Here is a 15,828-nt window from a genome sequence, read left to right on the forward strand (position 1 = left end):
GTAAAATTTATGCAATTCAATTCAATTGCTTTTCAGCTACTTTGAAACTAAATCTCCACTAAAATGACAAGATTTGATCATTTAAACAAGGTTGAACATGTTTTAAAATTATTTTTAAATTCAATAGCCTTTAAAATGAAGGACAAAGTTTTACCGAACATTCAGCTGTTCTGATTTCGGTAAAATTTACCGAACACGGAACCAAGATCTTAGTGTGCACAATTGATAAATAGCAGATTTTTAGCGATGGGCCCAATCTTAGATCCACAGGCCAACATTAGAGCCATTTCTCCTTTATTGCTACTAAAAATAATGGCATTCTAGATACAAAGTTGCTGTTTTCTGCAATATCGCTAGGTGATAATAGTGACCATATAAATGTCGTGTAAATGCTGAGGAGATATCATGGGATCCTTGCTAGATTCAAAGTTGCTGTTTCCTGCAAAGTTGTTCAGGAGGAAAAGGGCTTTTTAATTGTGGACAGTTTAGTTCGGAATTCTCTCACTAGGTGGTACTAGTAATCTTAAATTCTGGGTCTACATCTCAGGATCTTTGCATGATACAACGCTGTAATTATGTCATGGCTTTGTGAGAGAAAGTGTAGGAGCTATGGATCGTGTGTACGGTATTAGTTTGATGCCAAATGCTTGAAGTTATCAGTCTCTTTAATGTATAAACAAAACACAAAGTACTCCAAGGTCGAACTTTTGCTCCACCGTACTCTTTGCTTTGCTTCCGTAATATTTATCTTTAGAGCAATGTTATTTGTTTATTGATTATATTTGTGAATCTCTTATCTCATACTCCCAATTTGTTTTCTCCTTAGTGGTATCCATTTTTCGTATTAGTATTCCGTGTAAATCTCGTATCGATTTGATTGAAATGTAAAAATTGTACCTATTATCTATATAATCATAATTCACTCAAATCTCAATCGTTCAATTTTTGCTACCCGTTGCAAATACTGAGAGCTTAGTATGCACGTCTTGGGATGATTTGAAACTGATAGTGTTTCCAAAAAGTCCCTGGAATAAAAGAAGAAAAATTACACCCTCACACGCCTGCAAAGACAGCTTAACTCAAATGGCCTTACCACATGCTTTTCCGAACAAATACCAACACGATAGGAGTGCATTGTAGTTCGGTTAGATCGCTCAAACTAGCACCTTGATTTTCGAATACAAAAAAATCCATCTCATTCACCTCCGGCAGCGGTAGGTTCTCCAGCATACACTCGTTACTGGACGCAAACAGACTAGACTGACAAACTGCCCCGCAATCTGTCAAACTTTTCCAAATGATCGGTTTAATCTGTTTTTGACCTTGATCGCCACCGATGTCATGGTTCAGGTAGTAAAACACCCTATCGATCTGCGATGGAAACTGTCGGTGCCAGAAAACACGCTTTCCGTGTATTGCGCTAACCGCCGTTACTGCTGCTGCACTAAGGAATGGCCCTGATTCAGCCGTAACGGTAAGATTCCATCGATCGGGGAAGAATTCGGCCAATGCTCGATTGATTCGGGTGGAATACTCTTGTAGCTCGTTATCCTGCTCACCAGTAAATGATGCTTCCAGATTGATGAACCTAAAGTTGAAGCCAAGAATCAAGGCAAAATCGCTGATTTCACGACCTTTACGGATGGCTTCGTAGACCACGCCGTCGTTATGGCGGAAAGATGCTCCACCATTAAAACACCAACCAATGACATCCAGCTCCAGATCCCTTGCAATATTCAGCAGCTCGTGTGTTTTGATGTGGGAATCATGCTCCAGCGATGAATCTGTATTGAAACCGAACCGAACCAAAATCCTTGAAAAGATGATCTTATGTTACACTTTTGTAGATTCAAAGAAACCGATTTCTTACTCTGCTTCCGGATAATGTTGGTGTATCTGCCTAAGTTCCTGTTCGTGCTCAAAAACTACTGTCAAGCGCTTTCTTCGAGCAAACTTCAATAGCTCTGTAGTTTTGGCTGCATCTTTTAACAGAATCCACTCCGGTTCTACACCAAGCTCCATAATCTGCATTACCTCCGCTTTCGAAGAACAAATATACCCGCAGTCCAGCAGAACAGTGGTTCCCAAAATCCGTGCATCGTTGTTGCTCCGTACGGTGTAGTAGGGATGAACACGCGGTAAATGTCGCAACCATTGGTAGTGGCGTTTGACAACGTTGTCTAGCTCCGTCAGATGGAGTGGCTCTTGCAGGGGTCCAATGGATACCAGTTGATCGATCAGCTCTTTGGTTGTGAGTGAATCGTCAACAATTTCCAACCCATACTTGAGAATGTTGAGTATGTCCATGGTGCTCCGGATCGCTATCGTCGTCACTGAAGTTCGCTAATTGAATGCGGTACTTGTTGGTGCTGATTGTCTGAGCAGTGCTTGAAAGGGTTGATAAGATAACAGCAGTGAACAGTTTTAGACATCTCAAATTTTTGGGAATTCCTGTACACTGTGCATCTTATCGCCAGACGAACCAATTATTCATGGAAATATTCAACTGTAAATAGACGGGAGAGTTTACTGGTTTGCATTGGCGGATGGATGGCGGGTGAATGCACGATTAATTATGGCAGAAGTTAGTGCAAATGAGATTGGTGGTTCAAGTGTTATGATGGTGTTGTTGAGATTTTAAGTTTAAGGCAGTGCTGCGTGCTGTCAACAATGCCAATTGACGTAAGATATTGGTCTAGCACTGAATTTCACTTCCGACACTGATATTCTTGGCAGGAATAATATCACGCGGTACGGTTTTACAATCCATGTGAATATCACTAGAGACAAGATGAAAATCTTACTTTTATCTCAATAAATCAACTTTTTGTACAACCGTTGCATTGTTTCAATATAATTGATGAGCTTTCAAGAGATCAGTACTCAATTAGTTGGCGTATACAAGAAATATTTGAAACAGCAGTACTGGAAGCAGATCAGCCGAGATTCGTGTTGCCGTGACCGAGTCTGGAAACCTCGGTCCGGTCACGACAACCTAGTGGAATATTTTTTTGTTGTTCTCCACAGGGTTGCTTCCACTCACTTGCTATAAAAAATTGTTTTTCGGAATTATGAAATCATTAGATGTTATAATGGTTATTAGTGCTTGAAGGTTTAAAGAAGAGGTCGTGAAGCATGTATTTGACACATCAAACATGTCAAAATTGCTTTCAGTGCGTCACAATCAGCGATTTTACCATTCGTGAGCGCTCACTCTGAGTGAACGCTCACGAATCATAAGATCGCTGATTGTGACGCTCTGAAAGCGAAATTGACAGGTTTTATGAGTCAAACACACACTTTTTACCCTCTTCTTGTTACTTGTAAGCAGGGTTGCTTCCACTCACTTGCTATAAAATTATATTTTTCGGAATTATGCAATCATTAGATGATATAATGATATGTTGTATTTGTAGGTAACGAGAAGAGGGTGTAAAGTATGTGTTTAACTCAAAAAAACCCATCAATTTCGCTTTCAGAGCGTCACAATAAGCCATCGTATGATTCGTGAGCGTACACTCAGAGTGAGCACTCACGAGTCGTAAAATCGCTGATTGTGACGCACTGAAAGCAATATTGACAGATTTAATGTGTCAAACACATACTTCACGTCCTCATCTTGTAACTTGCAAGTACTAATTATCACTATACCATCTCAGGATTTCATAAATCTGAAAAACATTTTTTTATAGCAAGTAAGTGGGCCTCCCTTAGCTCAGTCGGTAAAGGCGCAGCTACAAAGCAAGGCCATGCTGGAGGTGGCTGGGTTCAATTCCCGGTCCGGTCTAGGAATTTTTCGGGTTGGAAAATTTCTCGACTTCCCTGGGCTTTAGAAGTATGATTGGACTTGCCACACAATTATACCAATGCAAAAATGGTACAGGCATCGAAAGCTCTCAATTAATAACTGTGGAAGTGCATCTAGAACACTAAGTTGAGAGCACGCAATAAGCTAATATGCTATATGCAATAAGCTTGAAATGCGAAGAAGAAGAAGAAGAAGTGGATGTAACCCTGCTTGTAAGTACAATATATCATTATATCATCTAATGATTTCATTATTCCGGAAAACAATTTTTTATAGCAAGTGAGTGGAAGCAACCGTGGTTCTCCATGATGTCAAAAGCTTGGAATTGTAAAAAAATCTCTTTTCACATCGACATCAACGTTGATCCGTTTACGGTGTGCGAGGAGAATGCGCCAAATCATTCCACGCCGAATGTGTTGGTTTGAGTGTAACGGACTTGAGTGTGCTATCGAGCAATAAAATTTGGATGGGCGATGGATGTTTGACAGAATTATGCAGATATAGAGAGAGACAACTACAAATACCATTCCGGCTAGATCGATCGAAGTTGAAATCAAAGAACTGAAGAATACTGTCGCTGATATTGTCGATACCCTTACTTAAGTTACCCAGAAACAGGACCGATAATACCACATTATTCAACGCTCGTATCGTCTCTAAAACTTCTCGATAGTACTTATGAGATTTTCGACAACGCAAGTGAACCCGAGAGGATGCAGGAACCGAAACACATACAGGATTGCAGAGGTTTCTCGTTGTATTTGTCTCATATTGACAAATGTGCCACCGAACTCGATATAACTCAAATCGTATCTCGTTCTCTCGGTGCTCCGTTATCAAACTGCAATGAGTTAGTGAAGCTGGTGCCAAAGTGGAAGGATATTAACACACTGGACTACATTTCATTCAAGATCGTGTTGAATAAGAAATGGGAACCGTTAGCAATGACTGCATCTACCTGGCCCAAAGGAGTGAAGTTCCGAGAATTTGTCAACCGACTAAATGAAACATGGAGACCTAATAAGGGGCTGTTCATAAACTACGTAGACATTATATGGGGGGGAGGGGTTGACAATTATCCTCGGTCCATACAAATTTTTAGATTTTTGTATGGACAATTGTCAACGCAGGGGGAGGGGGGGGGTCAAGAATCCCAAAAAAAAACTGTCTACGTAGTTTATGAACAGTCCCTAAGTAACAAATAGCTTACTGAATTAGACCTGTGCGCCGCCGCAGTAAAATGGTTCACGCCGCCGAATAAATTTATATCACGCCGATGAAAATTCCGTAACATCTAGGCAGTAAAATCCATCTTGAACGCATTAAAATTAGAACTTGTGTGCACGCCTGTTCGTGGCTTCTAAAAATTGAGTGAAAAGCCACTCAATTTAATTAAAACCAGATCTTCCCTAAATTGAGTAACATAGCCAGAACTAAATTTTGACTAAATCAGCTAGGTATTTGTTGATGAGTTATTTCTACTGTCATGTCCGCCCGCAACCAGCACAATGGAAAGGAAATTTTCTTAACGCTACTGTATTTGGCCGATTAAAATTTCCTAAAATATAAATTGCTTCAGTGTTTAGTTTTTATCTCCTCATAATTGATTTCAATCGTAGATTTAGTGTTCCTTCCGAACTTCCTCACTTATTTCCAACGAATATCCTGGCAACTATGTTGAGTGCTAGTCGATTCGTATGTATCCTATTTTAGTGGGTTAATTTCTAAGCCATAAGTGGATATATTGAGATGAGCATGATAGATTAGGTTCGTCTCGATTTAGTCTTTCCAGACCTTACTTGAATAGTTTGGGCTAGCCTGCTTAATGATCTCTAGTTAGTTTTAGGCAACATTTTAACCTTAATTCACATTCATTTTTGTTTCTTACCGAATACGAAATTGGTAGGGAGAACCTTCGTTACTCTAACTTCTAACTGTATTTGGTAGATTTCCCTGTTAACATAATGTAATGTATTTTAGTTCTAGCTCTAAGTGCATGTTGCTCGCAGTCCTTCGGATGTTGAATTCTGTACATACCTTAGTATAAATTAACTTTATGATTAATTTTAGGCTTTATTAATTTAGGATAATAAGATAAAAAATTCACTTAAAATGTACTTAGGAAGCTTCTGAACATGACCATGACTTTTGCTTTCAGATGACTGTTTGACAATTCTTCTGACAATTCTGACAGTACATCGTCCCAATCGGAAAGGCTAGACTCCTATTGACATTTATGTCTTCTATTTTTCCACGGACCTAGCACTCGCGGCGGCGCACGCATCATCTACTCATTTCCATAAATCCAAAATAGCAGCGGAGATGCTGAAAGCTGACTCCATGCTATCCGCTCAAATTTTGCATCAACTATTCTGTAATATCTGGGACACCGCAATTTTCCGTCCGACTGGATGCAGGGCGTCTTAGTGAAGGTCCTAAAGAAGGGGGATCTGACTGTGCGACAATTGATGGGGCATCATGTTACTGTGTATTGTTTTCAAAGTTCTGTGCAAAGTTATCCTGAATCGGATACAGGAGAAGATCGACGCGACTCTCAGGCGGCAGCAGGCAGGATTCTGTGCCGGAAGATTTTGTGTGGACCATTGTCTCGCTCCGCATCATCCCGGATAAAATTGTCAACCTCATCAAAGCGCAGTATCAGGCTTTGACGTGCATAGTTCTACATAACGGAGCCTTGTCTGACCCTATCCGGGTGGTCGTTGGTGTGAGACAAGGATGTATACTATCACCGCTACTGTTCCTCATCGTAATTGACGAGATCATGGTGGGTGCAATTGACCGTGACGGGTCTCATAATCAACGTCAACAACACCAAATCGTTGGATGTCAGCACGGGCAATCGGGGCAAACAGTGGAGAAGGTCGACAGTTTCCAAAATCTTGGCATCCAAATAGCGTCGGACGGCGGGACCAAGAGCGACATAGGTGCACGAATCAAGATGACTAGGGCTGTCTTTGCGAGTTTACGAAACGTATGGAGATCAAACCAGATAAGTCAACGCACCAAAATCCAAGTTGTAATCTCGAACGTGAAATCTGTGTTGTTATACGCCAGCGAGACGTTGTGTGTATTAGCGGAGAACACTCAGAAGCTGCAGGTCTTCATCAACCGATGCCTGCGGTATATAATTTGTACCTGGTGGCCTCACAACTGGATCTCGAATGCCGAGCTCCATCATCCTCGATGTCATCTGAAGCCGATAGCAACAGAAATTCGAGAGAGAAGGTGGAAGTGGGTCGGCCACACACTTCGACGGGGCGGAAACGAAATCTGAAAGCAAGCGCTGGATTGGAATCCGGCAGGACATCGGCAGACCCAGGGGCTCATGGCTGCGGAGCCTCAACAAGGAAATAAAGCAATTCGGTAGAAATCTGACCTTGGCCCAGGATGAAAGTCTTTTGCGTTGGACCTTTGCACCTCCGGTGGTGTACGTGACCCTTAAGTAAGCATCCTTGGTTGGCAGTCTTGGTTCGGAAAGTGTTGTGTGTGCCCGCCAGGTGAACGAGTTTTTAACATAGCTGGGCTGACCGTATCTGCACGTCGGTCAGGCATCCACCCTAACAATGTGGATTAAACAATCTTCATTCATGACAATTACTGCATTTGCAAAAATAGAGTTGAGCAGTAAGCAGTGGCTGTTACGTAATGCAACAGATTGCTTTTATATACTATCCACCCCTTCAAAACGTACTTTTCTTATACTTAATAAAAGGGTTGAAACACTTTGCCATATGGTTCCACCCGTGCAATTTTAACAAGCACTTGACGTACTTTTCTAAACAAATTCCGCATGCACGACCAATGAAAACGCTCAAAATTAAGTAAGAGTTTCTCATATTTGAGTTCAGGTTACTCAAATTCGCGAAAACGTAGGTGACTCATAGAATGAGTAAATTATTCGACGCTTTTTCGAGGAAAACTTCTCAAAGACGAGGAAAACTGATTGTGGTTTTAGTCTTAGAAAGTGTCGGACAATTTACCTATACTTTTAGTGACCTACGTTTTAGCGATTTTGAGTAATCTGAACTCAAATGTGGGTAGCATTTTTTGTCCATGTGCGATTGGTTTGGAAAGTATTTTTTTCTAAATCATTAAAAATAAACTCATGCCGACCAATGCCGCCACGCCGCTGCCGCCGAAAGCAAACGGCGTGAAGCGGCCACGCCACCACCGCCGGCAGAAAAGAACATATCACACCGCTGCCGAATATATTTTGATCGGCGCACAGATCTATACTGAATATTATTTTTTTTTCTGCTGTTCGTAATTAATACTGTTGAAGTGTACCTTTTCTTACTTATGTTCTATAGATTATGTAGTGCAGTCTGAGGATCGAGGTTGTTATCGTAGAATGATGTTTCTTATTTATGATTGCTGTATTGATGTATATTATGTACTATATAGATATGAGTAGTTCAATAAGACCAATACCGTTCAGTTGAATTAAATTTAAATGAATAAATAAAACGTTTAACTCATCGTGAGCCGGACTGGGATAGTTCCTTAGGTTAACTACTTATGATTGAATTAAAGAAATAAGCTGATTTATTGAGTAATTTTAGTGGCCTTAAATACCTGCACGATTGTTGCACCACATTTAAACTTTCACAGGGGAAGACCTCTGGAGTGACTTATGCTGAGGTCAACGAGACAAAACCAATCAATATTCAGGGCAGTTTTATGTATGTCAATAAAATTACGTGAACTTCAGGGGAGTTCAGAGAACTTCGGGTAAATTTGGTGAATTCTAGGCAAAATCCACCGATTTCAGGAAAATAGCCGGTGTTCCAAGGAAACAAGCAAGAAGTTTCAAAAATATTTGGATAGTCCAAAGAACGTCAGAAAAGTTAAGTGAAATAATGAAAAAAATCGGAAACTTCACGAGAGATCCAAGAAATTCTCAGAAGTTAGGAGATCTTCAGGTTGGTTTCATTAATGTCAGGGCAATTTCAGGGACATACTCAGGAGAATAGTGGATAGTTCCTCTCAGGTGTCGAGGCAGCTTATTTTCAGAAGATCTGAATATTTGCTTACATCTTTTGGTGCGCCTTGTTCATTTCCTGCAGCCCGGTCGGTGCCTTTGTAGTCGTTGGGAGCAAAAGGTTTAGGTTCGACTTGTTTAGGTCAAAATCACATGGCACGTGATTCTCCATCTAAGTTTCGTTGTAGAACTTGTTCCAAGAGCGGTGAAGTAGTAAGCGTGATTACCTCTCACCCCAGCAGGCCTGGGTTCAATCCCAGTCAGCGCCGCCGGGATGTTCTGAGGCATAACATCTCTGATCACGGGTAATTACCGTCCGTTTGTCCCCGGTTCATGAGTTGATGGGTCGATAGGTAGGGTCCAGGTGTGGGAGCTGCCTTCTTTGCGTTGGTAACATTGGTGCTCAACACGGAAAACAAGATCGACTGAAAAAAAAATCAAGGAAAAAAACCTGTTCCAAGAAACATCACACATTACTTCATCCTAGATTCCCTGGATTCGGTTCAACTTTTACTCCTGATTCGGAAGCTCCAAACGCACAAAGGACACAGGTTTCTTTGGTTTCCTTTGGTTTGTTTTTTCCGTCGATCTTGTTTTCCGTGCTGAGCACCAATGCTACCGACGTGCCAGGAAGGCACCTCCCACACCTGGACCCTACGTATCGACCCATCAACTCATGAACCGGGGACCAACGGCTTTACTTCCCATCCGAAGGAAGGCGTGATCAGAGATGTTATGCCTCAGAACATCCCGGCGGCGCCGACTGGGATTGAACCCAGGCCTGCTGGGGTGAGAGGTAATCACGCTTACCACTACACCACCGGCGCCGTTGACACAGGTTTCGACATCATCTACTTCGGAAGGTGCTACAAGCTGTGGTGAAACGGTTACTAGCTCGTTAGCATCTATTTCATCAAACATGGCGGTTGGAAATCCTGGAAATCACGTCTTCTTGCTCACGGTGCTACTCAAGATCAAGGACAGCTGGGGTAGGACGCATCTAGCACGCGCCTTGTTGGATTCTGGATCACAGGCAAACCTGTTGTCAGAAGCACTCTGTCAGTTACTCAAGACATCCATTTCATCACGTATTTAGGATTTTTGTATTTCAATGGATTTTCTGGTTTTGGGGCGGCTCACACCTGATGAGCCATCTTCATCTCTTCCATTGGCAAATTGGGCACCGCCAGTCGGTATGGAACTTGCCGATCCCGAATTTTTTGGTTCGCAATTCTTCTACAACTTTCATCTGCTCGATGGTTGTCGGGTTCAAACTCGAAAGCTCAACAGCACACTTCCGATTTTCGTCAATGCTGTTTTTGGTTAGGTAGCTGCTGGTGAATCCGAATGGCCTGGCAGAAATCTGACGGTTACTTGTCATCAAGCGACTGTGGAACCATCCGACAAAGCAATAGATACATTTTGGGCTATCGAGGAGATGACTGAGAAGCCACTACGTTCCCAGGAAGAAACAGATTGCGAGCAACATTTTCAAGCAACGCTCACTCGAGACACTACTGGCCGTTACACTGCGCGCTATCCAAAAAAATGGGTTCTATGAGAAGATCGGCGACTCTGAGCACGGCTTTGCGTCGATTTAATCAACTTGAGAGACGGTTGGATAGGGATGCAAACATACGCCAACAGTACAACGATTTCTTACAAGAGTAGGGTTAACTACCCCATTTCCGGCCTATTAAGCACAACCCACACTAAGTCTTTCTTAATCTAGCGCAGTTTAGCACCAAACGGAATGTTATTAAAGGGCGATCACGAAATTATTGCGACACATTCAACAGGGCATAACTGTTTTACCATTGGGTAAAAATCAACCAAATTTTGCACTCTTTCTCATTGATGTGTATTGTATACATGCTGTCAAACTCGAAGTCGTGTTTTTCGATTCAACGAAAATGGAGGTGAACCAACGCGAGTTGAGAGAACAAATTCTTTCCAAACACCTGGAATTTCCTGACCTGTCGCACCGGCAGTTGGGAAAAATGTTGAACATTCACCATTCAACCGTCTCCAGAGTGTTGAAGCGGTTCCAGGAGCGGTTGACGTTGGACCACGGCAAAGGAGCTGGAAGAAAACCGGGACCGGAGAAAAAAAAGACGGAGGGAAAGGTGAAGCGGATGATTAAAGCAAATCCCAACGTCTCAAGCCGTGATTTGGCTAAAAAGATCGGCATGTCGCAGAGCTACGTCCAGAATGCAAAGAAGAGAGCTGGACTACATACATACAAGGTACAGAACTTCCCAAACCACGATGAGCGGCAACAATCGACGGCTAAAACTCGGGCTTTGAAGCTCTACGAGAAGATGCTGACAAAATATGGCTGCTGTGTGATGGATGACGAAACGTATATAAAAGCCGATTTTAAGCAAATTCCGGGGTTGGAGTTTTTCACCGGCAAGAGCAAGTTCGATGAGGACGACAAATTTATGAAGAAGAAAATGTCGAAGTTCGCCTCCAAATATCTCATTTGGCAGGCCATCTGCTCTTGCCGACTGAGGAGTGAACCTTTCGTGACAAAGGGCACAGTAAATGGCGAGATCTACAAATCTGAGTGCCTCGAGAAGCGCCTTTTGCCGTTCTTGCAGCAGCACGACGAAGCTCCGCTATTTTGGCCAGATTTGGCATCATGCCACTATTCTAAAAGTGTCCTGGAGTGGTATGAGGCCAATTCTGTCCATTTTGTTCCAAAGGACATGAATCCGCCAAACTGTCCGGAGCTGCGCCCGCTGGAGCAGTACTGGGCAATAATGAAGCGGGAACTTCGGAAGAGCAAGAAGACAGTCAAAGACGAGAAGGACATGTTAAGAAAATGGAAAAAAAACTGAGAAACTGGTACCGGATGACACTGTAAAGACTTTGATGGAGGGCATCAAGCGAAAATGCGTTCAATTTTACACTCAAGGCTCCATCGATTAACTTTTTTTTTGATTTTTGAAGTATATATATATGTATAAAACTACCCTAAAATTTTGGTTTGATTCTAAACATTATAAGAAAATTGGCATGACATTTTCGGTGTCGCAATAATTTCGTGTTCGCCCTTTATTACTGATGGCTTCCAAATTTATTTATCTTTCCGTACATACCTTGAGATTTGATAAAAAGAAACCAATTGTTGAGATATTGTCAAAAGTCTAACATTACTTCTTGACGCCAAACTCGGCCTACGGATTCTAAACTCGGTCTAATAGTACGTTCAGACTACAGAGTTATAACATGTTATAGCGCTATCTTGATGGTGGTTTCTGTGTTGCAATTATTTGACAACCGTTATAACATGTTATAACTCTCCAGTCTGGACAGCGTTTAACGCATTGAAACGCCATTGAAACGCCAATGAATTCAGTTCGGCCTATCGGATGAAGATAAAAATTGATTCGGTCGGAGCGCTTATTTTGTTTTTGGGAATAATGGGTGCAAACCTTCATACCACGCGTTCTCATTGACTTCGTTTGGTAGCTTATGAACTAAAGTATCGTACCAAACGCATAATTGACATGTTAACTCTGTAATCATGGATTTATTTGAAGTTTTCTGTTCAATAGGCCCAAAATGGGCGATTAGGCCGAAGTAGTTCTCTACCCTACCTCGATTTGAGTCATATGAAACTCGTCACGACTTTGCAGGATGTGCAAGATGAAGAACGGACAGTTTACTACCTCCCCCACCACCCAGTTTTCAAAGAGTCTAGCTGGACAACAAAAGTCCGGGTAGGTTTCGACGGCTCTGCGAAGACGACTACAGGCTGTTCTCTCAATGACGCTCTACTTACTGGTCCAGTGCAATCCAACTGAACCAATTCAAATTTTTGTATGGTATGGTATGGTTTATCACCGTCATCGTTTCTCGTACTGAAGCAACTCGCGTTTGACGTAGGTAGAAAGTACAAACACGCTAGCGCAGCAGAGCGGTTCCATATCATTAAAGCAACGAGTAATTTTCATCTTTTTTGATTTGCATGAAACCTTGCATACAAGTTTTTGGGGAAGAAAAACGCCGTTTTGCATACTTGGTTCGCCATTTTGAATCTAGCCTTACTTATGAGAAGGGCCTATGAAAAATGCACATGATATCTTCAAAAAATTGTATCTCGGAAACGGTTTGTCCGATTGGTTTGGTGTATTGGGCGAAGTTTTAGACAATTGTTGGTGTTATATGGAGAAAATATGCACGGTAAAAAAAAAAGTTTGGTATTTGTGTTTTGAACTAAAATATAAATTTTTCCTTAAAGTGACATGTCAATAATTTTTTTATTATCCTTATGTTATAGCTGACTGAAAATGCTATCTAGTGCACAGTAGGTTGTTCTGGAGAAAAATAGGTAACGATGAAAAAATTGTTTTTTAAAAAAATACAATTTTCAAAAAAGCTATTAAGAAAAGTCAAAAAAGTTTGTCACCCTAATTTTATGAAAGTACATCAAATTTGCAAACAAAAAGTACTTCGATAACGTTTTTCTTAGATGCACCGTTTAGAAGATATTACTGATTTAATATTGTTTTTTTTGATAACTTTATAAGTTTTGGCCCTTTTCGGATGTACTCCGTGTTTTTCCAGTTTCAAAAGTATTTTTTTCGGAAAGATTGGAAAATTTTGAGTTAAAATGACACTGACAGCTTAAAGATTCGAGTGAAATTCTCTGCCTTAAAAGTATTTTGAAAAACAAGTTACAAAATCCCACTATCAGGAACAATGATTTTTGGTGCGTTGTGCTGAAAATGTGCATTCAACTCTTGCATATCGCCTAACAGTTTAATCCATTTAAACTGGATGTGTTTATACTGTGCATATTTTCTCTCTATTGCCGAACATCGCCACAGACATCAAACCGATGAGACAACTCGATTTCGAGATACACCTTTTTGAGAACTGCAAATGTAAGCTCCTCAATTAGCAAGATTCAGAAGAGCGAATTAAGCTTATTTTTCAGTGATGGTGATTGTGCGCAATAAAAAATAACATTATATGTTGGATATCATCAGTTTATTTTTATTCCTGTATTTTTATAAAATTATTGTTTACACAACTTTCTTAACAATATTGAATATTTTGGCATCATTGTCAGGACAGTTTGAATAAAGCTTTGCCTTTATTGTATTTTCTGATAGAGGAAGAAATGAGTGGAATTTTCGAGTTCCTTGAATTGTTTTTGCATTATTGTATTGATTATTTAGCTGCAAAGACATATTTTCGTATTCTTCTGTAGTAGAATAACAAAATGACAACTTTGTAAGTTCTTCTTCTTTTCGTTTGTTTGCCCAATTAAACAACTCTCTTGCAGTCTTTATCGGGTGTTCGCGTTCTTTGGCTAAACTTGCTCTGGTAGCCATGCGTTTTATCGTACCTCCAATAGCATCGCATGGACCTTTTCCGTGCGATGTTGCGAAGAAATGCCATTCAGCGTCAATACCATACTTTGACTTAAATTTACAAAGGCTAGAAAAGTTTTTTCGGTTTTTATACTGTGAAGCAGCACCATCTGACATAAAATAATTTTTTTTTATGTTTTTATTTTGATCAATTTGTAAAAAGTTTATCATTTTATCAATAAACAAATTGACAGAGACTGAATCATGTCTTAGTTCTTCAGAAATTATAATGAAGCTAAAATGTTTAATTTGCATATTTTCAGTATAATATATTACGAAAGGATGGATTGTGGCCTGTTGCACGTTCCAATGGTGTGATTGAACTTCATCCTGCAAAACGAAGCTGTAATTTTCAGAAAAGTCACAAATAGCTAAAAATTCACCATCTTGCAAGTTTTGTTTTGTAGTTTTCAAAAAATTGGATTGTTCGGTTTTTACAAAATCATGCGGAATCAAACTTTCTAATTTTGAGCTGAAAAATGAAACAAACTCATCGGTTTGCTTTACAATAGTTTCTAAATCACATCTGTCAGTGGTAACCCATTGTTCGAATGAAAGCTTTTCAACAAAGTGTTCTTCCAGTTGTTTCAATAAACTGTCTTCTAAAACTGAGGTATCTGGGCAGTTTTTACATCTTCGTAGATGGCAATGAGTTGTCTTATTTTCGCAAAGTAATCTATTCGTTAATGTTTTTAGATCATTCAAGACATTGTATTTTTTTAAGCTATGTAGAATTAAATTGACATTTTCATGCGTAGTGCAAACGCAAACATTATGTTTTCCTGTGATAGTCAATAGTTTACATTGCCTTGGCCGGAGGCTTGCAAATGATGAAAACCCTATTTTTACATTGACGTACATTTCATTAAAGCGATTAAAAGCTTCTCTCAATGTCATCATTAACAATCTTTTCTGAACAGCTAATCTCTTATTTCCTGTCTTTACGCTAACAAAATCTCTTTGGCCTGGCATTGCACGGCTTATATCATCGTCCTCAAAAAAAATCAAAACCAGTTCTTTTGTTTCATTACTCAAAGCTTTTCCAGAGCTTGAACCTTGAGATGAATCAAATACATTATCTCTTTCCTTTCTTGCATCTGATGCCATATTTCTACTGGTTTTAAATTCGTCTACATTTTTTTGTACTGACCATGATTTTGGCAACAATGATAAAATTGATAGTTTTTCTTGCCTTGTGGCTGAATTTAAAAATTTAATTTTCATATTTTCTATGACTTCATCAAACTCGTTTGCTTTTTCTGTTTCAGCGTCTAATTTAAAAAGATTTCTTCGTACACCTTCGACGATTTCAGCGCACTTTTTTTCAGGATAGTGAACATTTTTAACCTTACCTAAATCTATAGGCGAAACACGAATAGCTGCTATTCCTCGGTTGAATATTTCGACGTCTACAGGCATCGTGAAGTCTTCATTTGATTTAATTGTGCTTAGCGTTGACTCTGATGGTATCGTGACCAAACTTTCATAGCTTTGCGAATCAGGTACATCAGGTATGGTCTGAACAGTTGGCATCCTTGAGCCGCCGGCTACGCTTTGTTCCTCGTTTTGGGTGAGGTGAGCTCTTGAATCAATATGTAGACGGCAAGACGAACAAACACGAAAATCCTTGG

The 15,828-nt window shown here is 40.3% G+C and overlaps 1 protein-coding gene across 1 annotated transcript; it reads right to left on the bottom strand.

Moving 5' to 3' along the window:
• Nucleotides 1-911: 911 nt before the first annotated feature.
• Nucleotides 912-2,372, bottom strand: LOC135697992 (ornithine decarboxylase-like). The gene is made up of 3 exons (XM_065217858.1): nucleotides 1,871-2,372; nucleotides 1,094-1,813; nucleotides 912-1,025 (listed from the first exon to the last, which is right to left on the bottom strand). The coding sequence occupies exons 1-3, from the start codon at nucleotides 2,305-2,307 to the stop codon at nucleotides 920-922; spliced, it is 1,263 nt and encodes a 420-aa protein (XP_065073930.1). The 5' UTR covers nucleotides 2,308-2,372; the 3' UTR covers nucleotides 912-919.
• Nucleotides 2,373-15,828: the final 13,456 nt, after the last annotated feature.

This window comes from Ochlerotatus camptorhynchus, unplaced genomic scaffold (assembly GCF_037179485.1).
Source record: "Ochlerotatus camptorhynchus isolate MF236.1 unplaced genomic scaffold, CSIRO-AGI_Acam_v1.1 ptg000081l, whole genome shotgun sequence".
Lineage (NCBI taxonomy): Eukaryota > Metazoa > Arthropoda > Insecta > Diptera > Culicidae > Ochlerotatus > Ochlerotatus camptorhynchus.

Excerpts from the sequence above, each read along its gene's own strand:
- LOC135697992 (XM_065217858.1), bottom strand. The coding sequence starts at position 2,307 with ATGGACATACTCAACATTCTCAAGTATGGGTTGGAAATTGTTGACGAT. Across the intron at positions 1,814-1,870 it reads CAACATTATCCGGAAGCAGA|GATTTTGGTTCGGTTCGGTT; the intron begins GTAAGAAATCGG and ends CATCTTTTCAAG. Across the intron at positions 1,026-1,093 it reads TTTGTTCGGAAAAGCATGTG|GGACTTTTTGGAAACACTAT; the intron begins GTAAGGCCATTT and ends CTTTTATTCCAG.